General features: G+C 57.4%; 1 protein-coding gene across 1 annotated transcript; it reads left to right on the top strand.

The window, feature by feature from the left end:
• The first annotated feature begins 99 nt into the window (after positions 1–99).
• Positions 100–26,406, top strand: KAZALD1 (Kazal type serine peptidase inhibitor domain 1). The gene is made up of 5 exons (XM_080402456.1): positions 100–6,185; positions 7,717–8,317; positions 9,505–9,665; positions 10,950–11,097; positions 11,309–26,406. Exons 2-5 carry the CDS (start codon positions 7,816–7,818, stop codon positions 11,392–11,394), a joined length of 897 nt encoding a protein of 298 aa, XP_080258582.1. The 5' UTR covers positions 100–6,185; positions 7,717–7,815; the 3' UTR covers positions 11,395–26,406.
• The last annotated feature ends 351 nt before the right edge of the window (positions 26,407–26,757 follow it).

Here is a 26,757-nt window from a genome sequence, read left to right as displayed (position 1 = left end):
CGTGTTGCTTGCTAATTTGTATACGGTGGAAAGGGACTGCCGTGGGGGTGAGGATGGGAGTGGGAGGGAGGGGCAGATCAGCTGCCAGGGTGCCCCTGTGCCCCCCAGAGCTGGCCTCTGCTCCCCGTTTTCCAGCCTGCTGCCTTTGCAGCAGCTCCTGCTGGCTTGGCGTGCGGTTAAGCTCATCCAGCTGTCAGGAGGGCTTTTTTTAGCACAGTCAGCTTTGCACCTCGCTGCTGTGCAGAGGGGCTCTGCTAAGCTGCTGCCCTGGATACTGGTGGTTTGGAGAGGCCAGAGTGTCCCCCTGGCTCTGCCCATGCTCCCACCCCCTCTTGCAGCCCGTTCACAGGATGCTCTGCTTCAATCCCAGCCCCGAGCCTGCGCCTGCCTCTCCAGTGAAGCTATTTTTATCCCGCTTTCTATACATGGGATCTATCACAACATCTCTGCTGTTGGGGACCCTGGCAAGCCTGCGGGCAGCAGCTGCCTCCCCCTCAGCTTTCTGTCTGGCCCGAGCAGTCAGGAGCAGCAATCAACGTCCATGCAGGGAGAGGAGGGATGGAGGCAACGGTGCTCTGCAGAGCCCCTGCACCAAAGAACAGAGGAGTGAGAGTCACTGCGAAGCCCAAGACGGGCAGAAATGGCAGCTGGTGAGATAAGGGCCAGGCAGCCCAGAGCCACCCTGTGGCTTCCCTGGTGGGCAGGGGCTGGCAGAGGCTTGGCTGGGGGTGCTCCCCCCAGCAGGGACAGCCAGCAGGACACCTGCACCCAGCACCCACCCAGGGTGGAGGGGTGTAACTGGGACAGGCATGTCGGAGATCTGTCCCCCTCCTCCTGCTGGCCCCAGCATATTGCAAATATCTCCCCTGAGCCAGCCATTGGCGGCTTATAAATAATGCAGCCCCTTGCGGTGCAATAAGGGCTTGTCAGTAGCTATTCTGCTCTCATAAATTAAAGATGAAAAGGTACAAGGCTCTTGCCAGAAAAATGAAGACAAATTTTTAATAGCTTGCCAAGACACAGGGAGATGGAGCGCTCGGGAAAAATGAATTACGTTTTTATTATGTGTTTTATTGTGATGTAATTGAACGGGATTAGCTGAGAATACAATATATTTCCAGGGCAGTGCAAAGAAAACAAAAATAATAATGACACCTGCACACCCCCAACCCCCACCCCCAGGCCCTGCACCACAAGCCTGTATGGGGACATTCCCCAGGCATGCAGCGGCTGGGAGGTGGCCCTGAGCTGCTGGTGGCTGTGAGAAGCAGAGGTGGGGATTAGAGGGACACTGAAGGGGACAGGGGAACTGGAGATGCAGGGGCTTGGGGTGGCTGGGTTAGGCTGGATGGGCAGGCAGGGTCTGGGCTCACCTCAAGAGCCCTCAGAGCTGTGGGGCTGGGGTGCAGGGTAGAGTGGCACAGCAGCACTCAGCCACACAGAGCCACTGGGTGTCTTTCACCTGTCCCTGTGTCCCCAGCTGTTTTCATCCCATCCCTGAGATCCCCTTTGGTCTGTCCCCCACCTGCACAAGCTGGCACTGCTAGGCTGAGACCTGGCAAACTTGGCTTGGGTGGGGAGCAGGTCTGGGATGCTGCCCTGCAAACCAGCCATGCTGGCTGTCCTCTCCCAGAGCTAGCAGCACTGCTGTGAGCTCACTGGCTTTGTCACTTTGCTGGGCTAGGGAGGACCTGTCCCCATGGATCCCTTGGTTGAGTGGAAAAAAAGATGACCTACTGGCTGGTGAGTTTTGGGGGACTGACAACCCAAAGGGAACACTGTTGCCTCTGCGGGGGAGCCCAGGACGCAGCAGTAGATAGAGGGTAGCAAGGATGCTCGGTCCCTTCCTGAGCTCGCTCATCCCAGAGGTCACAGGCCAGTCCCCAAAAGGCAGCAACTGGGTGCCCTCAGAGGTGCTGGGTGTGCTGGGCTGGGGACATTGATTGGTCCCTGGCATTTTTAATGAGCTGCCCGACCACAAGCTTTAACCTTGCCCGTAATGAGGGCAAGCAGCAGCAATTCCTACCACCACAGCCGGCTCCCCCAGCCTTAATGAGCTAATCAATACTTGTTCTCAGCTTAATTTCCAGCTAATTGCTCTTTAATGACGCCTGGAAATGGGCAGCCTCTTGCGGGGGGGGGAGGCAGGCTCCCCCTCCCCAGTGCCCATCCCCAGCGAGAGGGGGTGCCGGGGTACTGATGATGGGTCACCTTCCTTGGCTGTGTCCCAGCCCCGCTGATGCTGCTGGAGGGTGGCAAAGGGGACAGCGGGCAAGCGCCACTGAGCTGGCAGCACCTTCTGGAGCACCCACCCGAATCGGGGGCGCTATGCAGCCCCGTGTACACAGGGCAGGCTGAGCAGATGGTCCCCGCACCCCAGGAGGGTCCCCAAGCCCCTCAGGACACTACGTTTCGGTGGGAGCCCCCAGGGTGTGCTGGAGGGGGAGGGTAGTTGTTTTGGGGTGCAGGGAGATGGGGGGGCGCTGAGGTGGCCATGCATTGCTCCAGGATCTGCGAGTCCCAGGTACAGGGTCGGTGCCGCAGCAAGGGGACGGGGACGAGGCCAACAGTGCCCTGGAGGTGGCAGCAGAGACCCCGCTGCCCGCAGCGCCTGCCCGCACCTGTGCTGGGGCAGCCCCGGGCAGTGCGGGGGGACAGGCGGGGACCTGCAGGAGGTGCCCCCGTGTGCGGGGGGTCAGCGGGGCGGGGGGAGCCTGGCATGTGGCGGGGCGGGGGGAACCGCGCCGACCTGGCCCCGAGGTGTCAAAGTTGGCACGGCTGTGTCACCCGAGGGGACGGGCGGGGGGACGGGCGTCCCCGGGAACGCAGCCCCCGCCGCCCGTTTGGTTCCTGGCCCCGGGTTATGCGACCTGCTCTTGAATGGGGCTGGTGAAAAAAAAAAAAACAGCGAAAGCGGAGGGACGGATTCCTGCGGGGAAGAAGCCGAGCCGCATCCAGCTCTGCGAGCCACGGCTCCTACAGGAGGGGCTCAGGGGGCTCCGGCCGGGGAAACCGTGGCAGCCTGGGGACCGGAGCATCCCTCGCCACTGGCCATCGCTCCTCGGGGCCAGCTGAGCGTCCCTTCTGCACACTGCTGCAACCGCTTCCCCGAGAATTTGCTGGTGGGTTTGTTCTTGGGAGGAATTTGGTCTGGAAAAGCCTGGGGAAACCTGAGTCTGGCTGCGTCCCAGCATGGGTCCTGCCTGGCACGCAGGTGGGAAGGACCTGGCTGCTGCCCATTCCTTGTCCCTGTGACAGACCCCCAGGATGCGGGTGGGACCTTCCAAGACCCATGTGGCCTTGCAGTGGACTGGCTGGATCTTGGCTTCGTGAGGCTGCTCCAAATGGCAGGAAACAGAGCAGAGCATCAGTGTGCTTGAAGTGAAATGAAGGAGATTTGGTTTATGATCAGAATGAGACCTCCGTGGCTGCAGGCAGTGTGTGCTGGCAGCACCCCTGTCCCAGCATCTCCCAGTGACAGTTGCTTCTGCCATGACATAACCCGCATTCCCATCCCTGCCAGCCCAGCCCCTGCACTGCTTGCCAGCCCTCCCTGACATGACATGCATTGAGTCACTTGGCCCAGGGCTTTTTTTCCACGGTGAGTTTTTTCCTTGGCCTCATCTGCTGTGAGACCCAGATCCCCATGGGGTGGTCCAGGAGATCAGCCCAGGGTTGGGATGAAGGGGGGCTGTCAGTGGAGCCAGGAGCAGTGGGGCACTCCAGACCGGCTGAGACATCTCTGCCATCAGAGGCACATCCTGATGACAGAGTTCTGGAGGGATGCCATAGCCATGGGTCTGCTGGGAGCATCCACAGCCTCCTGGCTTCAGTGGGGCCATCATGGGGAGGGGAAATGGTGATGGGGAACAACCTGCCAGGGAGGGAGGGAGGGGCTTTGGTGCTTGAAGCTCACTGTGCCTTCAAAGCCCAATTTCAGGAGCTTCACTGGGCTCACGGCAAGTGAGGAGAAAGGTGGGATAATTGGCCAGCATTGGCAGGGAGCAGGAAACGTAATTTACCCCAGTGCCAGGCCACGCAGGGCTGCAACCACCCTTTTTTCCCCCAGATCTGGTCCCAGCAACCAAAGCCACAAGCTCCAGGTGTAGCCCCTGGCTGCACTGATTGAATCGAGGTGTGATTGAGCACAACTTGTTAAGCACAGGTTAGATCTTCCACCCCTCCTCATTCATAGCTGTTACTATTTATTAGCACATTCAATAGTCTCATTAAGTAGGAGGTTTAATTACCTGTCAGGTTTGAGCTCCATCTTACTTAGCTGAGTCACACTACCTGTCGCTTCTAGGTGCTGGGTTATATTCACCATGGCTGGAGCTTGCCCTGCTCAGATCTGTGGTTGAATTTCACCTCTGACTGGGCGATGTCCATCCAGAGATGTGTCCTCTTTCCACCTTGTGAGTGGCAGATGTTGCAATGATGCTCAGATGAATCTGGCACCCAGAGGCCATGGAAACACCAGGCCCCTGGGCCATGGCGCACAAGAAGGAGCTAGGGCTGGGGTCCTCGTGTGTGGGGAAGGACAGCAACACTGGGGGCTATCCCCCCCTGCCAAAGGCAAGAGAAGCAAATAACCAGGGGACCATTGCTGGACCCGCTTTTCAGCAGTGCCTGGGGTTTAAGTGTTAGCTTTGCTCCTGTGTGGGCTGGCATCTGGGGCCAGGCTCACTCCACTGCTTTGGCCCTTGTGTGGGGCAGTGAGGGTGCACTTGGTGGAGGGATGCCCAAATATGCAGGCAATGCTTTGTCCCAGGGTTGGAAAGCAGGGCACGGCAGGGGCAGCCTGGAAGGCTCAGCACCCCTGGCTGGATCACCTACAGCCTGTCCATCCCCTCTCTGCTCCAGCTCTGGGGGTGCATGTAGGGAGACCTCAGCCCCTCCTCATTTTTTCCTGGCTCACAAAGCAGCTGTAGCCCCAGCTGCTCGGTAACTTGTGGATGTGGGGCCCAAAAACCTGGCAGGGCACGCCAGGACCGCGCTGGATGGGCCAGGCGGGGGGAGCCAGGGAGGGAGACAGCCCTGAGCCAAGGGGCTGGGGGCCGCGGAGGGGGAGCGGGATGCAAGGCTGAAGGCAGAGCCGGCAGGAAGCCCCCCTCTGCAGCGAGGGGCTGGAGGGGGGGTGGCTGGCAAAGGTGGGTTTAGGGGGGCTGAAGCCTGGCACGTTTTGTGTTGTTAGGCACGGCTGGATTCACAACGTGACTGAGTGAAAGCACCGGAGCCCGGAACGAATTTGCAGGAGGGCGCTGGAAAGCAAATGCAGATTTTTGCTGCGTGGTGAAGGAAACCAGATCCTCTGAGGGGTCCTGCAACGACTTCGCTTTGCCTGAGCTTTACCAGGAAAGCAAATCCCACAAATTCCTCGCCTGGAGGAGGGGAGTGGGCTGTGGGATCCCCCCGGCACAGCAGTGGGAGCAAGATGCAAATGCACAACGTGTTTGTGCTGCAAAGGCATGCTGGGTCCCCTGCTTCTGGGAGCCAGGGAAACTGAGGCAGGGAGCAGCTCTGGAGCCCCAGCTCTGTGCATGCAGATTTTGTACTGCTGTGGCATGGAGCAGCCCTACCACTGCTCCTGAGCGCTCTGCTCCAACCAAGGTAATGCCATTGCTTGCACCCCAGTACCCCTTTTTACCTGGCCCATAGTGTGGGGTGAGCACAGACATCCCGCAGAAATTATACCCCCGTTTAATTAAAGCAGCTGCTCAGTGTTTTAGCCTGTGTTTCCCACCCAAATTAGGTTGAGAGATGCTTTTGCTCACTTCCCCAGCCATGCCCAACCCTGGTTTTTTCCTTCCCATTCACTTGTCTCCACGGACCCCTGAAAAACTGGTCTCTGCCCCATAGCCCGGTCCCCTCCTGCCCCATGGATGGAGCTGAGCATCAGCTCAGGTCCCGACACACGGCTCGGGGTGACCCCGGTGCGGAGGGGGCCGGAGCGGCAGAGCGCCGGGGCCGAGGTGCGGTGATGGCGGGACCCCGGCAGGGAAGGGGTGGCGGCCAGCTCGGGTCCCGGTCCAGGGACGGGCCGCGGGCCCGGGAAGGGGCGGGGGGACTCACGTTTCGCTGACATCACGGCGGTGCGGAGCAGCCGGGGGCCAGCAGCCCCGCGCCACGGCCGCTGCGCACCCCCGGCCCCCCGGAACAGCCGCTCCTCGGCGCCGGCACCTCCGGTAAGTGGCGGCTAACGGCGGGGGGGGGGGGGGGGAGGGGGGAGCGGGGGGCAGGGGACCCGTGCCCCTTCCCAGCACTCAGCCAGGACCCCCAGCGCCTGCACCCCGGACCTGGGGAGCCAGAGACCGGCTTTGCCGTTATCTCCCCACTTCCCTGCATGCCCCCCTCCCCAACCATCGAGGGCTGGAGCCTTGCTCAGTGCAGCCCGGCATAGGGAGGGCTGAGGGGGGCTCCGGCACCGGGATCCCCTGTTCCTTTCCACCCCTGGGCGCTCGGTGGTCTCCGATGAACAGGACAAAGCTTTGCAGTTTGTTATCCGGGAGGTGTGTGTTTGTGTAACCCATTGACCTGGCCATCCCAGTCACCCCTGCCCAGCGCTGGGCTGCGTTAGCCCCAGAGGGGTGGGGGGGTGCAGCTTGGGGGGCTGCAGCCTGCCCGTGGGTGCTGCCCCCTTCTCTCCTGCTGGGAGCAGCCCAGCTGCCTGGGTTCCCTCCCCAGCCCCACTCGTGCTGGGTGGCCCAGGGGCAGGGGACCATAATTTCACTCCATCTCAGGGAAGGCAGCCAGGGTGTAACCAGGGGCCCGGGGATGTTTGCGGAGGGGCTTGGTTCATCATCACCCCCTCGGGACAGGCTGCAGGACCCCGTGTGTCGTCCCCCCCAAGCAGACATGGGAAGCCCTGGGCAGATCTGCCTCTCTGCTTACTCGGGGAGGGGGGATGGTAATGCAATTTGGGGACAGGGTCTCTGCTGGGTCAGCACAGGCAGACCATGCTGGGCCTGCTGCCAGTCCGCTGACTGGCCACTTGTGCACTGAGTTCCCCTGTGCTCAGCCTCAGTTGCCTGTGTGATAACTGAGGGTTCACAAAGCTTTCTGGGGGGGTGTTTCTTCCCCTGCTCAGGTGGATGGTGCCTAAAAAAAGGGGTTAGGGTGCTGGGAGGGGAGGAGGACAAAAGCCAGGCATGACCAGGAGCATCCTTCTGGTTCGGCTCCTCTTGGCTGGCTGCCTCCAGCATGGAAAAAGCCCCTTGTCTGCAGGATCAGCCACTCCACTGCACTCATCTGAATGGTGAGGGAGGAAAAAAGGGCTCGTGACTCTTGCAAAGCAATGGGGAAAGGGACGGGACGCCTGGTTTGAGAGCAGCTTCCTGAGAGGAGACAAGGAGCAGCGTACAAACCAGCTGAGCCATGACGGTATAGAGAAGCCTGTCTGGCTCCCAGCCAGCCCTGTGGCTTCCCAGTCCATGGTGGGGACAGGGCAGGCTGGGAACTGCCTGCCAGCCTGCCAGGGAAGGATGAAACCTGGTGGGTCTGGGTTCAGCAGCCCTGTCCCACTGAAGGATGCTCAGTGTCTCAGGGCAGGAGCTGGCTGGGGAGCCCAGGGTGGGAAGGACATGGCTGGGGGTGAGAGGGGCTGGGACTGACCCTCCTCTGCACATCATGCAGCGCTGTGGCTCAGGGCAAGCCAGCCAGGAGCCAGAAGGGTGGGAGATGCTCTCTGCATGGGTAACACATCCTTCTTCCTCACAGGCCAGGATGGCTCCTCGGATCTAGCCAGGGAGGCCAGAGCAGTGCTGGAGATCCCTGTCCAAGTGACAGTGGGACCAGGATACAGGAGCTGCCGCAAGGATGTCTGAAGCCAAGACCCTGAGCTCCTCTTGCCTTGTGCTTTCCTTGCTCTCCTTGCACTGGGCTGTGCTCCAGCTGGGCCAGGCTTTTCCCAGCACCTCCGACTACCTCCAGCGGGGCTGGCAGCGGCTGCTGGAAGAAGGGGAGGGCTGCGCTGAGTGCCAGCCAGAGGACTGCCCGGCACCACGTGGGTGTCTTGCTGGCACAGTGCGTGACGCCTGTGATTGCTGCTGGGAGTGTGCCAACCTGGAGGGACAGATCTGTGACCTGGACAACACCAACCACTTCTATGGCAAGTGTGGGGAACACCTGGAGTGCCGGCTGGACACCGGGGACCTGCGGCACGGAGAGGTGCCAGAGCCCCAGTGTGCCTGCCTCTCCCACCTGGCCCTCTGTGGCTCCGATGGTAAAACCTACGCCCAGATCTGCAGGTTCCTGGAGGTTGCCCGTGCCCACCCTGATGCCAATCTCACCGTGGCCCATGAGGGTCCCTGCGAGTCAGGTACTGCCCCAGGAGCAGCTGTGCGAGCAGCAGTACAGAGGCTTGTACCTTGCAGGAAAGGACAAGCAAGGGGGTCTTAACTATTCCACCTGGCAGCAAATGCATGGTGTTCATAGGGGCATGGCAGTGGTGGGGGCTGCTCCATACGGTGACAGGTCCCTTCTAGTGCCCCCACTCTGCTGCTCTGGAGCAGCTCCTGCAGATCTGACTCCTGGAGAGTTCTGGGAGCAGCTTTGCCAAGTGGGAGTGGGGTTTATGGGAAGCAGCAAATCCTGCCGGAGCAGATGGGGAAGTTGCAAGGAATTGTTAGCAAATTCTTGGCGGCAGTGCTGGGTTCACACTGGCCTGGCGCTCCCGAGAAACGTGGCTGCTTCCTGCAAGTGGAAACCTGGGTTGATTTGACTTGGCTGCGCAGTTTCCATCTCCTGTTTAAAACCTGGCAGGGGGGACAGGCAGTGGGGGGGGGCACAGGTCATCTAATGCTGTCGCCACAGCCTGAGAGGCATCAAAGTGGACTTTATTTTCTGTAGATCACCATGTCTTTGAGTTTTTCCCCCAGATATATTTGGAGGTGGAGACCTTCCCTTGACTTCTGGCTCATACTATGGTCCAGATCTTGGGGTAGGTGTGGGTAGGAAAAGTAGACCTCACTCCATCCCTCCTCCAGGGAAGGGATGTGGGACCTGGCGGTATTTGCTCCATACAGCTCCATACAGCAGTCAGCTGACCTGACCCTGTGCCAGAGCAGAGTCCTCATTCAGCTGGAAGCTCATTCACATCATCCATCCCCACCAGCCTTGAGCTGGTGCCCCTGGGCCTTTCCCCCGCAGGAGTGTGCTCTGATTGTGCAGGAGAGCTTTGCTCTGTAGCATTGCTGCTACTGAACTGTGCCTGCTGCCTGTGTGTCCTTGAGCACCACCATGCAGGCAGGGACAGCAAGACCAGGAGGGATGGCAACGCCTCATGGGCTGGGGGGGGCTGGGGAAGGATCCTCCAGTCCCAGCTGTGAGGAGGGACTGTCCTGGGACAAAGTGATGGTCTGCCATGGGTGCGAGAGGAGATGGGCATGGGAAGAGTCCCAGCATTTCTACGTGCGCCAAATGCTGCCAGCCTAGGAGAGCCCAGGGGGCCTGCTGAGGGTGGGACCTCTTCTGAGACCACACTGCCCTCCTGTCCCCCCTCTCCAGAGCCCCAGATTACCTCTCCTCCCTATGACACGTGGAACATCACTGGGCAGGACGTCATCTTTGGCTGTGAGGTCTTTGCCTACCCCATGGCATCCATCGAGTGGAGGAAGGATGGCATGGAGATGCTGCTGCCTGGAGATGACCCCCACATCTCTGTTCAGGTGAGTGGTGTGACTAGGGTGTTGGACATGGCTCCAGGGTTACCCACCCCTTCCCAGATCCCAGGGGCAATCAGACCTGAGGGTGGTCATCCTCTGGGGGTGGCCAAGCCTGGCTACCTGGGGATGGGAGGGAATGACTGGAGCCTGCACACCGTGGCTGAGCCAGGGCTGGTGCCTCAGTGGTAGGAGCCATCAGCATAGCTCTCTTCTGCAATTGTATCTAGTAGTTTTTGAACTTTTTGTTCTTTGGGACATGCAGAATCCTGCAGCAAGGAGTTTCCCACCTCCTTGCCTTTAGTTTGCTCTGCCAGCTGGCTTCACTTGCAGCCCCACCAGCAGGGCTGAAAGAGGGGACCTGCCAAGGCACCTGGGTTATCCACTCGTCCCACCAGCAGACTCAGGCAGTCTGTGCCGTTTTCTGCCCATTGCTCCAAGCAGGGTTCCCTTCCCAGAGCTGGCAGGGGTCAGCATCCTGCCTGCGGCTGCCCCAAATATAGTACCCAGCTATTAGAGGGTGTGGGCAGAGCAGAGGGGCCGTGCGCCGCAGGCAGGCACCAGCAGGGAGAAACTGGTGGGGCAGATGGGGGGAGGCAGGGGAGCAGGTGGGACCTGGCAACATTGTGGGGTGACGTGTGGGTCCCCTTCCATCTTTCTGCACTTCATGCCACTCCATAGCCTGTTGCACGGTCTGACTGAGCCTTCACCCCAAGCCATGCTACCCCTGCCTGGCTGGAGGAGACTCAGCTGGCCTCCACCCTACCACCACACCATAATAGCAGCTTGCAAACACAGCTGCAGCCTAGCTGGGTCAGGAAAAGGTTATTTCTTGCTGGGGACGAACAGAAAATAGCATGGTTGGTGCCAGAGCAATCCCAGGACCTCACTGTCTGCTGAAACAGTGGACTTGGGGCTCCTCTGAGCTGTCCTGGGCTAGCTGTGCCCATGGCACAGATGCCCTGTTGCTTCTGCCACCCTGCAGGGCAACAACGCCAGCATCCTCCTGCTGTTTGGGGACCACAGTGGCACTAGCGACACAGCTGGGGCTCTGGTCACATCTGCAGGGTCCTGCCCAAAGCAGGACTCCCAGGCTGAGGGCAAGAAGATGCCCATTCCCACCACCCTCCCTGGGTAGTGGGAAAAGGGGGGACCTGCATCCCATACCCTCAGAGTGGTACTTCGTGAGAGGCAAAGAGTCCCTGGGCTTGCTTTCCCCTTCCCATCCACCCAAGCCTCATGGGGGGCTTTTCTGGCCTCATTGCTAACCAAAATGCCCCTGTCTTCCAGTTCAGAGGTGGTCCCCAGAAATACGAAGTGACGGGCTGGCTCCAGATCCAGGGTGTGCGGGTGACAGACGAAGGCACCTACCGGTGTTTTGCCAGGAACAGGGTCGGGGAGGTGGTGGCATTAGCCAGCCTGACAGTCTTCACGCCGGGTGAGCACCACGTCCTTACCCCACGCTCTCATGGGGACAAGGGAGGGGATGTTTGGGCAGGGTGCACTGGTACGGTGGGAGCTGCTGGAGCACAGGGCTGTGCTGGGGGTGCCCCAGCAAGCTGCCATGCACAGTTTGGCTTTGGTCCTGTGGGGAAGGAGATAGGCACTGGGGGGGACAGTGTGACATTGTCCCCATGCTGCTGTTTCAGACCAGCTCAACCTGACAGGCTTTTCCCTGCCGAAGCCCCGCACGATGCCTGAGGACTACGAGGAGAGCGAGGAGGACTATTACTAGCCTGGAGATGGGATGTCTGGCTGCAGAGATCACCTTGGCCGTAGTGGCTGTTCCCAGGGGTCAGGGACATCTCCAGAGCAAGCACCCCCCAGCCCAAAACTTCTTTTCTGAACAGTCCTGGCACAGCAGCCTCTTTTTGGGGTGGGAGATGGGGTGGCACATCCCTCTGCTGGGTTGCTGGGGGTGGGGGGATGCTGGGTGGTTGATGGCACAAGACTGAGACCAAGGGTGGCTCTGCCTGGGGCAGGGAGAGCGGGACGTGGTGGCAGGTGGGACACCGCGGAGACAGCCACACTGTGTGTGACAAAGACTTGGTGCTGGGGGTGGAGGCAGCGCCCCCCGGGAGAAGGAGGCCAGGGCAGAGGCATCTCTACCCTGTGTGAAGTGTTTTGGGGAAGCCAGAGCAGAGGGCTGGGACCTGGCTGTGACAGCCAGTGCATCACCCCCGGGGCTGATCTGTGTCTCCCAAGCACAGGGAGAGCCAGGCTTCTCCCCAGGACCCGGGGAACCTGCTGCCAAAACATCCTTCTCTTCTGTTTTGTTTTTAACCAGAAAAGTAGTGATTTGAGGAAACCAGACACCTGTGGTCTTCAGTGCTGTCTTTTCTCTGGCCCAACCACCCACGTGGTCAGAAACACTCTGGCCTTTTTCAGCCAACATTGTGCTTTTCCTTCCATGGAGCTCTTTACTTTGCCATTTCAGCTGTTAGTTAAAATATACATGTAGGTCAAAGCCAACACAGACCAGTCTGCTGTCCTCCATCCACAAGAATTATTCTGGGGGTGAGGGAGGGTGCAAACGCTGTGGATGCTACCTTGTCCATTGTGGGGGTTCTTGGGTTGAGAAGCCCTCCTGCTCATCTTGGTGCTCACAGCTGGTCTTGGCATAGGTCCTGGCTATCTCACCACATGTGAGGATGGGGGTCCGCAGCAGACTATCCCCTGTGCAGTGGGGGTGCATCAAGCTGGTTGATTGCACCCCCCATCAATTCGGATCTCATCCCACTTCTGCCCATCTTCATCTTGGGGTTCTGCATCCCATGACACTGTGGTCGTCACCCAGGTGACCACAGCTTTGCCAGCGTGGAGGGGGCAGAGCAGCTCTGTGCCTGGCTGGGGAAGGACAGAGAGGCTCCCATTTCCACTGGAAATGCTCCATTTGAAAAACAAACACCTGCCTTCCAAAGCTGGTGATTTAGAGCAAACCGTCATTTTGGGGGAGTGTGGGAAGGAAGCCTAGAGCTGTGCTGTGCTGTCTGTGCCTGGAGGGGGCTGGCAGGACCCCTTCCCGTGGGCATCCCAGGGCTAAGCTCACACTCAAGAGGTGCTCTGTCACCCCACACCCCCCAGCCAGCAGTGTTTACAGGACTTCTGAGACTCAAAACCTCTCCATGGACCAAATCACTCCTGGTTACTTGGTCCCAGCTCCAGGGGTCTCAGAGCTGCGGCAGGGAGCCAGACCCCAGGCAGGATGCAATGAGTCTGGCAGCTCGGGTGCCATGCTGCTCTCCGTCCCTTGTTTTTTCTTTTCTTCCTCTTTATTTTGAGAGCTGGCTCAGGCGATGCAATTACAGCATCGAAACCTGAACAAGCAAATAAAAGGGATTTGTCTGGAGTTGGCAGCAGAGCCAAATTCCTGCAGCCGGTGAGGCTGGGCCAGCCCCGGCCCCTGTGCTGCAGCTTGACAGGGCACAGCCAGCAGTGCTGCTGCCCTGCCTGCCTGTCTGCTGGGCTGCCTGTCCTCTCTGGCAGCAAAGCCCTTTGTGGCTGGGGAAATGCAAGAGCCACCTGTGCCTCAGTTTCTCCTTCCATATAATAACATCCTCCTGGGGCTGCTACATCAGAGTCACAGGGTGGGGTCAGGAGAGTACCAGGGACAGAAACGTGCCCTTGGCTTTTATTTTGCTTTTTTTTGGGTGCAAAACCCAACTTCAGAGAAGCCAAGGTGTTTTCACCCGTGCTGATCTCCTCCCCGTTTTGCACACAAATCAGCTGGTGGAACTGGGCCATGCTCAGGCTGAGGCTGCTGCAGGGAAACCCGAGAGCGCCCGGAGCTTCAGCAGGCAGGAGCGGCTGGCTGGGCTCCCCGCCGGTGCCTGGGGCTGGCCCCCAGCCAGGGCTGCCATGCCAACCCTCCCCAGGGCCAGGCCCCACTCCCCCTGCTCCCCCTGCCCCCCCTGCCCATGTACACACGAATCCAGGTCGTACAGGGTGTGGGTGCAGCACTGGGCTGCCTGGGGGGTGACGGATGGGTCAGACCCCATCCATGGCTGTCCATGTGCTTTGCATGTGATGCCCTGCCCGGACACAGGTGGGCATCCACATTTTGGTGGCACTCCTAGCCTCCCTCAGCCTCGCACCTGGTCACTGTGGTATCCCACAGGTACCTGGCAGGGAAAGCTGTCAGCTCTGGCTCTTGCCCTGCAGGGTGGGCAGCGGGGACGTGGTGGCTGAGAGAGGGGGGAGCTTGAACAAGAGCCCTTGGCTAAAATTACCCAAACTGGGGGATGTCTCTCCTAGCTTTCTCAGATCCCACTATGGGAGAGGGTTGTCTGAGTTGCAGGCTGGCAGCTCAGCCAGTATTGGAGCTCCACTGCCCCCAAGATGAGGGACAGCAGAGTAGCTCCAAGGGCACAGAGGTGGCTGGTGTCCCCCTGCCCCAGCTCCCAGTTTTGCCATTTCCAGCCGCTTAAAAATTAAAGGAGCCAATATCGCTGCACAGCTGGAATCGGTCACTGCCACAGACCTTAATTGAGGTTATTTGTTGGCTCTAAAAGTGTTTGGTCAGCTCTGCTGCCAGCTGCTCAGATGCTTCCCAGAGCCCCTGCCCCTGAGGAGGGAGTCCCCCCGGGCTCTGCAGGTGGTCTCCTCAGCTCTGGGCACCTGGATGGTCCCATGGACCCAACCAAACCTGGTGTCAGTGTGGGACAGAGAGTGTGCCCTGATGGCGTTCAGCACCAAATCCCTTTGTTGCCCAATTTTTGGAGTGGTTGCTTTCTGGGGGCAGTGGGAGCAGAGGGGGCTGAGTGGCTTCTGCTAGCACAGCTGCCTGCTCTCAGAGCAGCAGCTCAGCCCAGATGTTGGGCTGACGTCAGGGATGGGGTCAGCAGGATTGGGAAGCGCTGCCATGGCCACCACCAGCCCTGGGCACGCACCAGCCCTGGCACCTCCCAGCTGCCTGGGGTGAGCAGGGTGCGGGTGCCTCTCCCAGCACTGGAGGTCACTGCCAGGCTGGGGGCAAAGAAAGGGGGGCTCATCCTGCTGGCACCTGAAACACCTTGAAGACACACGCTAATGGAGCCAAAACTGTGTGGTTAAAAACCCACTGGACCCCAGTCCCTGGAGGACATGCACAGGGCTGGCACTGCTGTGCCACCATCAAGCATTTTGGCCACCCTGCTTGTGTACTCGCAGCACTGGGTGCAAGGGGGGTTATTCAGGAAAAACAGCCCCCCCCCAGCTTCTAAAACAGCTGCTTTCTGCCCCAGGCTTGCAGTTCGTGTTGCACCCAGCCCCTGCTGCAGGCTGTTGGAGGGACCTCGGCACTTGTCACTGCTCCAGCCTTAACTATGGGGGCACCATCCAGGTCCCCAGACCACTCCAGGGATCACCATGGGTCAGGAGACCACCGAGACAGTCGGAAGCTGACCCAGAAATGACACCGGGTTGCCCTGCTCCCCGAACAGCCGCTCCAATACCCCCAGCACCTCCCTCATCCTTGCCCCCCAGTCCCGCAGCGCTGCCCAGAGCTCGCCTGGCAGCAGCCACCAAGCCACGGGGTTTGTGGTCTGTGGGGACACCCCACCAGGTTTGGCAGGTAAATATGATTCAGGAGCGAGAACACACTGTCCCTGTCCCTCTGTGCCCTCGGGGGTGCCGGGACCTGCCCCCATCTTGGGCCCGGGCAGGAGGCACGTCTGCTCCTGCATCCCAGAGTCCGGACGGGGCCACCGGCGGGATTAGCCGCTAAACAGCGCCACCACCTGGCAGAGCCACCGGCTGCGCCGAGCCGCGCCACCGCGCCCGGGGGTCGGCAGAGGCACCGCTGGAGCACCCCGACCCCTACATCCAGCCCTGCCCGCCCCATGCCCTCCCCCTGCCCCCGGCAGCAGCTCTGCCTTGCTGTGAGGGGCGATACTACCTAAGGGACATGGGTGATAAACTGTCCCCCGCGATGATGACGGGAGTCAGAGCATCCTCTTGATATCTGCTTTGGGCAGCTGTGGCTGGCGCAGCTGGGATGGGGCAGAGCTTGGAGATGTTCAGTTGCTGTCCTTGGGGGTGTGCTTTAACCCAAGGCTGCAAAAGGGTCAAAACGCCTCGTTGCTACCCTGCCCATCCCCATGTGCTGTGGGTATCTCCCACAGACAGTCGATGGCTTCTGGCAGGGGTCTCAGCCAGCCTGAGTGCTGGTCATGTCTGGATGTGATTTGCAGCACCGTAACCTTGCTGTGCTAATGGGTAAACTGAGGTACAGAGCAATCAGGTGTGGGGAACTCAACCAGAGCCAGAGAGACAAGCAGGGCAGAGCGGCCAGCTACACACAGGACTTCTGTTGCCAACCTGTCCCCATCCCTGTGGGAGGTGACATTTTCCCTTGTGCCCCCTATATGGCACCTCTTTGCCCTGCTGTGCTGGCTCAGGGAGAAAATAAAAAGAGCAAGACCACTTCCCTACCTCCACCCAGCACTTATGCCATCTGATAAACAAAATGGAAATAAATCCTCCTGTGTTTGCAGCAAATAGGTCTCCATGGGGGGTTGCTTTCAATAATTCAAATGCTGTTGCAGAGCAGAGCCCACGCCAATGGGTTTTAATAAACACAGCCATAATGTGACATGCAATTTATTATTAAGCTTAAAACAGGAAGCAAAGAGTTTAATAAAAGCACCAGGATCCCTGTATCAGTCACAGCAAGCGGCGGGGTGCTGGCTGTGGGGGGAGGCTGGCCAAGCTGACTGCAGAGGCACACAGAGCCGGTTTGCTTTGCTATGTGCCCCCTCAAATGGGACTGCAGGGACCATGAGCAGGACATGGAGATGTGAGCCAGACCAGCGGGAAATGGGAATTAACACATGGACAAGGGTAAGGCATGAAATGATGCCTGCACCCTGCGTGCTACGCCCCTTACAGCTGCCCATCCACCCAGGGCAGCTTTAGCCCTAGCATCACAGCTTAGGTTTTGTCCCTCTTGCCCCAGACTTTCTCACCCACACCCCTTCTTAACTCAGCTTCACATGGGCAGCCCTGCCCAGCTGCTCCACCTTTGCCGCTGCTGGAGCTGCCTTTAAAAGCAGGCAGAAGGGGCAGCTGAGCCTTACACTGAATGTGTATTGTATGGCTGTGTGAAGGCGAGGTGCTGCAAGGTGTGGGGTACAGGAGCTGGTAGCTGGCACTTGCAGCTAGCCTGTGTGTTGCCTACTGGGCTGCATGGCTATCCCTTTGTGCCATGGATCTGCTCCAGGGCTGGTGAAAAGCAGGAGCTCTGCAGGGAGGTGGCTGAGCTGAAGGATGGAGCTGGGTGTGAAGTAGGCAGTCCAGCTACCTCTGGAGGCACTTCTGTGCGTAGGTGAGTCACAGAACCACAGAATAATTTGGGTTGGAAAGCATCTTAAAGATCACCTAGTTCTAAGCCCCCTGCCATGGGCAGGGACACCTTCCACTAGACCAGGTTGCTCAAAGCCCCATCCAACCTGGCCTTGAACACCTCCAGGGAGGGAGCATCTACAACTTCTTTGGGTTCCAGTGCCTCGCCACCCTCGCAGTAAAGAATTTCTTCCTAATATCTAATCTAAAAATGAGGGGTGAAGGAGGTGGCAGCATCCCATGTTTATCACCTAGAAGGAGGTGGGCACTGTTTTCTCACTGTGGGCTTCCCTGGGCACTTGAATGCTGACAGTTCCCCCAGGGATGTGGCCTTTTTGTCTCCACTCCATGGTCTTGCATCCTTTCTGTTTGGGAGGGGTTCTGGCAACCCCCAGTACATAGTCCTGCAGAGACTAGCACAGCAGCTGGAAGAGAGGTGAGAAGTGGTGCAGGGACTGCCCGTGCAGGTTCTCTGGGGAAATGGGGGTTTGTATGACTGCCTGTGCTCTGGCTTGGGGGAATGGCCTCAAGGAGAGGCAATTCCCTGGATGCAAGCTTTGCCCATCCTATACGAGACAGCAAAGAGTCCCTTCCTCACCGAGGCTGTAGGAGATGGCAGGCTTTGTCCCAGTCCAGCCAAGTGACAGCCTGGGGCCAAGCCAGAGTCTCCAGGGCACCTGCGGCTGCTTCAAGCAGAGTGAGCAGCCTCCTATCTTAAGAAGGGCTTTCCAGCCAGATAAAGCCACACAGGCAGCTTCCATCTTACAGCTTGGCTGAAGTGTTGGCAGGGCTGTGCGTGGGGCAGCTTTCGTGGGCTCTTTAGCTGGTGTTGACAGCAGAGGGTTCATGCTGGGATTGATGCTGAGTAACACCCTCAGGCTTCTGCCAACACCTTTGCCTGGTGGAGCCTGTAAAAGGTTTTAACTTGATACTGCTTTTTTTCTCAGCTGTGTTTGCTGAAAGCCCTGCTGCCTCTGGCTTTAAAAGTCCAAGGGCTGCTGATGTCACTCCATGTGTCCACTACTGAGCCTGCAAACGGGATCTTGAACCTGGATCCGGTGAAGGGGCATGGTGTCTTGCCTGTCCCCTTGAGGTGACGATCATTGTGCAAAGTTGTCAAGAGTGGCACCAGCCCAAGCAGAACTGGAGGTCCCCTGCAGCTCTCCAGATGGAGTAGAGTCTCCTTGCAACACAGGTGGCTTTTTGACCTTCACCCATGGTCAACTGGGAGAAAGACGTGCCCTTGGTAACATGTGGGGACGGCGTGGAGATGGTCCTGATTATACCTCTGCTCATATGCTAGTCTGATGTCCTGGGTCCGCTCCCTGTGCCCAGCACCACTCCCCTTGGGCTGGGCTTTCCCCTCTGCACGGGGGGGCTTTGGCAAATAACCCGTGCCAGGGCACAGCCTGCAGAGAGCACGGGTACCCTTCGGGGAGTGCCTGGGGTGCGTTATCTCAGAGGCAAGGAGGTGCTCAGCAGGGACCTGCCTTATCTGAGCACTGGTTGCTGTCTCTCCTCGCAGCCCCCCCACCCCCCACCCCGCCCCGGCGCTGCTCTCTGTCACTTCTCTGCTCCATAACAGCCAGAGGCAGGCGGAAATGGGAGCCCCTTCCCCTGGTCCCTGCCGGAGCACGCTGTTTCGGAAGTGGGGGGGTATCTGGCTTGCAATTACTGTGCCTTTGGCTTGGCAGGCCTGAAAGTGTGAGTGATGGGGTCTCTGCAGAGCAGCCCCTGAGCCCTCATGGGCTGGGGAGTGCTCAGACCCATCAGCAGTTTCCCCAGCTGCCTGGGCTCAGCTGGTTTGGAAACATGGGAGGGAGCATGGGACAGCAGCTTTTGCCTACTAGCGAGAACCCCAAAAAATCACCTGGCTGGATGGCCACACTCAAAGCACAGCCTGAGCCCTCCTCTTTAATAACCTCCCTCTCCCAGCCACAGCAGGGGGGAGAGGCAGAAGCACTAGGAGACTCACAACTCCTGTTCCCATCTACCATTCCTGCTTTGCTGCTGTGTGTGGTGGAGGGCTGGGGTTGCCATTCAGCATCTCTGAGACATCTACTGGAGCCAGTCCTTCCCCTCCAGGAGAGCTCAGGTAGGGAGGAAAAAACAGCAAAAAAAAAAATAATCTGCTATTGCATCTTGGCTGGGGTCAGTGGGACCAAGAGGTTTGGGGAGCCCTGGTGTGGTGTGTCCTGCAGGTACAGCTGCAGCCAGTGGACTGAAGCCTTCATGTCTGTAGGTAACAAGCCATCAGCTGCTGGGCTGCTGCGGTTGCAGGGTGGGAGTGGCAGCTCCCCCGAAGGTATTTTGGGAGGGAGGATGCTGCCTGTCCTGCCTAAGGGCTCACTTTAAACATGGGGAGAGGGCCGAAAGCACTGAGCATGTTAGCATGGTGTCCTCAGGAGTCGTCCTCTCTCCCACCACCAGGTTGCCCTGACCTTGGGGAAGGAAGGGTTAAGTTGCAGGTCTCAGCAAAGAGAATGCTTTCCAAAAAAGCCAGCCAAGCTACCCAAATGCTGGTCTCCCCTCTGCCCCCACCCTTATCCATCTCTCTTATCTGCCCTGGGCAAGAGCAGGGCATTTCCCCTCCTTGGGCTGACAAGGACCAGAGCTGGCGACAGGCGGAAGCCAGCGCTGATGGCGTGCAGGGCTTGGGGAGGCCATGGCCATGGTGTCCTGGCCGCAGGGTGGCCTCTGCAGCCGCAGATCGCAGATGTGGAGGGGCAGTAATGTCCACCATGGGGCCAGACCCACTGAGGGGGTCCCCTGTCCCTGGCTGTCTCACACCCCAGAGACCTCCAGGGGAACCTCATTTCTGTAGTAGGCATGTAATGAGCTGCTGGGTCTTAACTCCTCTGGGAGTTAAGCTCGCATCATAGGGGATGATGGCTCTGCAAGGTTTAAGTACCCTCTGGGCACTGATATCTGGGCATGGCAGCCCAGTTTGGGGTGGCGTCATGCAGCTGGGGCTCAGCTCTGCCTGTGCTGGGGGTGCAGATGGAAGCGGGGGGTGGGGGGTGGGGTGGGGGTGGGTGTCCAAGTAGCCCAAGTAGGGGTGCTTCACCCAGTGAGGGATGCAGTGTAAGGTGCCAGGGCATCTCTGGCAGCACAGCAAGTTCTGCTGACGTGAGGCAGGCTTGGATGGGCTGTTTAATTAAATGTGAAGGTCTCTCGCACTTCACAAGCTGCAGCCCTCACCACAGCCTGAGCGACTTCAGGAAAGAGGCCTTTTATTAAAAGAGAGAGAGACTCTGGCTCTGCCAGGCAGCCATCAAATGGCACATTTAATTGTCTCTGCTTGTTTAGCTGTCGCACGGGGAGGGATGCGCTCTGAGCTCTTCAGCCTTCCCTATACGTCCTCCCTGGCAGGCACACATGCTGCCTGCATCCTGGGTGCTCCTGCTGCTCTCCAGGAGGGTTGGTGAGGAGGAGCTGGGAGTTGAACCTCCATCCAAGGGCACCACTGGGGGCTTGCTAGGGAAAGTGGGCAGAGCCCTGGCTTGCTCAGTGCACTGATGGCCCAGCCTTCCCAGGGCTGAGCACTGGGGTTTGAAAGGACTTGGGAAAGCCTCTGGGGAGATAGGAGCCTTCTGGGGTTGTGGGAGCTGTCTGGAAGGCAGGGGGTAACTAAATGGCAGCTTAAAAGTGTCTTCTCAATTATTCTCAGAGGAAGAACACTTCTGGCTCTGAAGAGGCCATCCTACTCTGGCTGCAATTTGGCAATCTCAGTGTCTAAGCTGTGGGGCAGGCTGGCAGTGGATTAGGATCATTGTGCTGCTCCTCTCCTCTCAGAATTTAAGTCCTTTGAAATATCTTCTGGGCTCTGCACCATCCCAGGTGGTCTGTTCGGGGTGCACATGGAGGGAGAAAGAACCTCTGAGTGGCTTTGCATTAAATTTGCTGGGTGATATGGAGGGATTGAATTTGGGTTCAGCTGCTGGTACCGAGCACATCATCCTGGGCCAAAGGCTGTTTGGCTGAGTGAGGGGAGATGCTGCTGCAGGGGGGAGTCGCAGCCTTTCCCTTGGCTGTGCAGGAGCAGCCATGCCAAAGCTCACCATATGAAGAGGGGAAAGGAAAAAAGATCAAGAGGGGAAGGAAATGCAGGCTTTTATCAAAACCTCCTACTTCAAAGTTGTCCAGCTGAAGTGCTCCCCCTTGGTTTAATTTGAAGTGATGTTTCCTTCAGCAACTGCAGCTAAATGGCATCAAACGAGACTGAAATGGCCGGAAAGCCTGGAAAGGCACCGTTTGGGAATGGCTTGAGGCACACCTTCCCATTAGGGTCATCCATGAAAACCTTTCCATGGGGATAAAAACTGCCAATGTTGGCATTTCTCATCCCTCAGCTCATGGCATGGGATAAAATCCAGACCTCTTTGGGAATGGGAATGGGGGTAATTTCCCATCCTGGGCACCTGGGGGTGGCTCTACCACTCTGAATCAGCTGCAGTGTCTGTGCTCATGAGCAAGGGGAAGGCAGGAGATGGACACCTGGGTGCTGCTCTGCCCTGAGGAGCCAGCACATCTCCTAGGCTTGTGGTTCCCAGCCTGCAGCCCACCTGAAGTCAGATGCTGAGAGCTGCTTTGGCAGCCCCTCCACACGAGTGAGAGCTAAGCCAGATTTCAGGGAGCACCAGGGGAAGGGGCATGAACCAACCTTCCTGATGAACCCCTCCAAACCCTCCTGGAGCAGAAAAGGTCACCCTCTACTCCCATTGCCTGGGGAATTCCTGTGGGGGGGCAGTGGGGAAAACCAGCAACAGCAGGGCACGTGCTCCCCTGTCACAGCATCCCTTAACTACTAAAAAACTGCCTGAGAGGCAAAGCAGCTGGCTTTTCCTGGGAGAGCCCAATATGCTCCTGTCTGCTGCATAGGAACTGATTTTCCACATCTGGCTGAAAAATGGAGAGAAGCTACTTTGAAGGCAGCTGTGTCCTGTCCCTGCTGGGACAACGGGGCTGGGTGCCTCCTGGGCAGTGGGTCTGTTCACTGGGAGGGCAAAGGTGAAAAACAGGCCAGCAAATCTGAAAGCTTCTCTGGGAAAAGATATGTGTCCTGGGAAACAAAGAGAAAGATCATGGTCATCTCTCAGCTCCAGCAGTTGAAGCGAGTTTTAATGGCAATGATTACGTTAGCACTAAAGCCGCTGGCCAGGGAGGAAAGTGAAGGACAAGTCACTTGTCACTGCATGTGGAGGAGGGATGCTCAGTGCTGTCTGTCTGCTGGGGACTGCTCATAATAGCACCTCCAAACCTTCTTCCACCCAAGACTTGAATGTTGATCCAGCCAGAGGCTGCTTTATGGAATGGGACTTCAGAGACTTGTGATGGTAGCAGAGCTGGGACCCTGATCCCAGATTTTCTTCCAGTAAATCTCGAGGGAGAGATGCTCAAACATGTGTTTGTGCTTGCAGTGATGGGAGCTCCATGGAGCAGAAGGCATCCGACCATGTGCTCTTTCTCATGCTCTCCTTGATGTTTGGGAAAAGATCTCTGCCAGTCTTACGTGAAGCCTTGAAGCTGCATGAAGAGGCAAGAAGGAAAAAAACAGTCCTCCCATAAAAGTGGGCTGAAAGAAGCTGTAATTTCTCTTCTCCTGGTCCAGCAACCCCACGTCCCCCACAGCAGCACTGGTAGAGTTGTTGCTTGCTCGACTCTCCCCTCTCCTCGCCCCCTCCTCTGCCTCCCCCCAGCTCTGCTCCATGCACTCCCAGCTGCTCTAGGATGATACAGGCAGGCGTGGAGTTCATGGGAGCCGTACCTGTGCTTTGTCTTCATCTGTCACCCCTCCTGACAGTCAGATCCATCTTAAAACGGGAGCGAGAGGGGAAGAGAAGGAAGCAATAATTAACCTCTGCGCAGGCCGATCCTGAAATGCTGCAGTCTGGTGATGCACGAAGAGATGTCCCTGACACTTTTATTGCTACTCCAGTGCCGTGCTGCGTCTGTAGGAGGTGATTTGGCCGAGCTGGGATACCTAAGACTTTCATTATGGTTGAAGAGCCACTGGCACCTGCTGCCCTTCCTTGATGGGTGCATTAGCAGGGGCTGCCTACCACCCTCATCTGGGGAGCTGGGGGGCAAAGCTTGTTTGAAGGTGTTTGCAGACAGATTGGGTCAAGGGTTTCATGGCGTGCTTTTTGGAGTGGTGTGTGTGTGTTAGATTTAGGGGTCGAAGTTTTTTGTGGTGTGGGTAGAATACAGGCATGCAAGAACAGAGATGGCAGGGTGGTCTGGGATGGGTAGTCCCAGCCCCAGAGTGAGCTGCCAGGATGTGCCTGAGGTCTAGGGCAGGACCCCAGGTGTTAAGGAGCCTGAGCTCCCATTACTTGCAACAGATCTTTGGTGGCAGCCTTGTCCTAGACTGGAAAATTTTCTCAATGGGGAGATGAAGTGAGTAGAGAGGCTGGGAGCTTTTGGGCTCCCTTGTGATGCTGTGCTGGACCATAATGCCATCTTGGTAAGGGATGGTGCTGAACGTCCCCCTGGGTCCCTGCAGACCCTTGCCTGGGTGCCTGTGGGTCCCTGTGCTGGCACCCTTGGAGTGGGGTGGCCCAACAGCCACCTCCCAGCAAGGCTGGGACAGCAGTGACACTGCACAGCTGACAAAGTTAGCTATGCACCTGTCTGCTCGGGTCCTGGTAGCAAAGGAGCTCAGCAATTAAAGCTACTTTAATGGCCAAGCTCCATGAGATGCAAAGACAACAGTTGTTTTTGTGAACCCAGTGGAGCCCAGGGACAAATACAGCCTGACCCTGCATGGAAATCATGAAAAGCTGTCCACGGGCTGGTGTCTAGCTTGGTTGTCCACTCTTTGGTTCTTCTGCAGGATTGCTGTGCTGTCAATCAGAACAGCGACTGCATTTCATTACATGCCAATGCCCATTCAGCAGATGTTGCAACCTCATCTCATACAAGCGTGAGAGAAAATCAATGCCAAAAGCACTTGGCAGCCAAACCCTGGGTTGTGTTGATGGAAAGTGGCTCATAGGCAGGCTGGTGGTGTATCAGACTCCTGGTCCTCCATGTGGGAGTGTGGAGGATAGGACAGCACTGGCCAGAGCTGGATACCAGGTGTAGGGCCAGATCCTGGTGTGGGATACGCTGTTCTGCAGCATCTTGCAGCACCTTGGACATGGAAGGTCCTGTGTCTGGGGAGTGGAGCAGAAAGGACTTCTTGGGATGCATCTTTGGGATAGCACTGGCATGTTGTGTTTGTCCATGAGATGGGTTGCAGCAGCTGTTCCTCACCAAAAATGATCCCAAGTAACCAGGACTGTGAGTGGGCAGGAGCCCAGCATCAGGTTCCTCTGCTGTCTCCAAGATCTGCAGCAAGGGGCAGCCATGCAAGGGCTGTGAGCTCCCCAGCATGGAGGGTCGGTAGGTCACCGCCATTTCTTGGGTGGGAGGATGGAGGTGCCACTGGAGCTGGCACAGGGAAGAGCCACGGTGGGATATTCAGGCCCAGAGGAAACACCTTGTAGGGTCTAGTGGATTGAGCTTACCAAAATAAGCATGAGTGCCCCTGGTCACCTTGTAAGGAGGAATCACCAGGTGCTGAAGGACTAGCTCATGAAACTAAGAGAGAACATGAATCTGGACCCAAGTTCAAACCAAGAGAAAAATATTTTTAAATAACATTAATTTTGGTTTTCAGTTATTTTAGCAGTGAGGGGGGCTCTAATAAGCTCATCCACTAAAATCAGAGGTGGCTTAGCCTGGTCTTGTTGTCTGCAGAGTAAATTGGGATCCTTTTCCACCTATTTTTGTCATAGAGATGCTTTGAGCAAACCCAAGTTGCAGCTGGTCATGTTTGGAGGCAGGCTGATACAACCTGCCCTGGGTAATTTCAGAGGCAACTGCAGAGGATCCTGGCATCTCTCCTAGCCTTGAATTTTCTTGTTGCAGCCTCAGTCCTGGCAGGTTTCTTACTCTACCCAGCACCCACGTCTTATGAACTGTCAGCCCCATAGGTATCCCCAGACTGTTTCTAAGGAGTCTTTGAAAAGCCATCAAGAAAGGCAGAGGTGGCTTCTGCACAGGCCAGAATCTGGGGCAAATTCCTAGTGGAAGCAGTCTGTGCTTTAAAGAAAACACAGTTTCTGCATGTAAGAAGCTGCTGCTCATATCAATTGGAAATTGGGAAACTGAGGCACGGAGGATGAGGCTGATTTTTCCCAGCTGAAGCAGGGACCTGGTAGCAAGCCCAGAGATGACTTAAAGTACTGTACAGCTTCCCTCTTCTAGCTGCAAAAGTATCCATTGGGAACAGGTCAGCAGATTGAGGAAAACCAGCCCCAAACTTTCCAGCTCAGCCTTCAAGGGGTAGTTTGCCAGTGGTAGAGGGGGAAAATGCTCCTGAACACCTGAAATGTCCCAACAGGCTGCAGATGAGGCCGTGCACAAGTACTGCCAGCTCCCTGGCTTTTGAGCAGCAGCAAGACTCTGCCTTCCCTGCACAGATGGGGGTTTAATCAGGCACAGTTTAAGCACATGGGTGTTCAGCACTAATCCAATTTCCCTCCATTCATTAGGGTGGTTATTCATCACTCAGGAATGATGAAAGACTGTGAGTCTGTGTGGATGCTGGAGAGCAGCAGCACTGCTCGATGCCAGTGTGCAGCCGCAAGCCCTTCCCTCGCCGCTGAGCCTGACCGCCGGTGGAGATGGCGAGTGAGCTGCTGGATGATCCCAAACCCTTCACAACACCAAATGGCAAGCTAGGCTTGCTCCACCAAGCTCCAGAGATCAAGTCATCTTAGGCTTGTCCAGCAATCAGATGGGAAACTGGCTGAAGCATGTGGAGGGAGAGCTGCTGTGCTGGGAGAGGACCTGAAGGGATGGAAACATGTGGCCCCGCTCTGCTTCATCAGACTCTTGCATTGCTCCTGAGGGTTAGTTGTATGGTAAGCTTACAGGGCAAAGCTGATCTTCCACTGCTCTGCGAGCCCACAAACCACCGTGTTCAGCAAACTGGTCCCAACCCTACTGAGAAAGGCCACGGTCTGTGAGAGCAGAGCTACAGGGAGTGAGTGAAGGGGTGGCCGGTGCCCCAGGCTGGGCAGGACCTGGGTATAACATCAGCTGGAACAGCCACAGGGAAGGTAGCTGCTTTGGGTGCATGTTGGCTTCTTCCAAGGGTTTGGCAGATGCACTTCCACCTCTGCCACCCGCTGCCTGGGCAGACGGGTCAGAAGGCTGCCAGAGCAGATCCTAGCTGTGCCCTGGGACCATGGCATCCAAGAAAAAGGCAAGGGATATGTCTCCCTCTGTCCCTTTCCCCCATATGTAAAGCCCAACAGACCTTAGCTTTCCAGACAAACAGCAAAGTTTGCACAAGCATGCAAGATGTTCCTCCTGTCTCCTAACTCCTGTCTTCAGTACAAATATTCTGGCTATTAAAGGCAAAAAAGTAAATTACTCTCCATGGTTGGTGTAAATTTTGGTGTGAGGTGAATGAAAGGGCTTGCAAACACTGGACAGGAGGAATCAAAGGCTGTTGAGTGGATGCAAGTGTATCTCCCTGCTGCATTTATTCCCCCAGCTCTGGTAAATGGCCCTCGTAGCATGGCTCAGAGGGAGGAAAATTACTGCCCTGCCCCAGGGAGCTGAAGGGTAACTACCAATTAGTGGCTGGAGAGTTATTGGATAATTCTGATTATCATGAGGTATCTGGGGACCTCCGGGTCATTGACATGGGGCACCTGGGCTGTGAGCAGGTATTTAACCATGTTCTGGAGTGAACCAAAATGACTTTCACATCCTGGCCAAG

Source organism: Falco punctatus (assembly GCF_963210335.1).
Source record: "Falco punctatus genome assembly, chromosome: 9".
Taxonomy (NCBI): Eukaryota; Metazoa; Chordata; class Aves; order Falconiformes; family Falconidae; genus Falco; species Falco punctatus.
Note: the sequence above shows the minus strand (reverse complement) of the source record. Positions and strands in the feature narration are given on the sequence as shown.

Bases quoted from the DNA above. Each gene is read 5' to 3' on its own strand.
- KAZALD1 (XM_080402456.1), top strand. From the start codon at position 7,816: ATGTCTGAAGCCAAGACCCTGAGCTCCTCTTGCCTTGTGCTTTCCTTG. The intron at 8,318-9,504 runs GTACTGCCCCAG...CCCCCTCTCCAG, and splicing joins TGAGGGTCCCTGCGAGTCAG to AGCCCCAGATTACCTCTCCT. The intron at 9,666-10,949 runs GTGAGTGGTGTG...CCTGTCTTCCAG, and splicing joins ACCCCCACATCTCTGTTCAG to TTCAGAGGTGGTCCCCAGAA.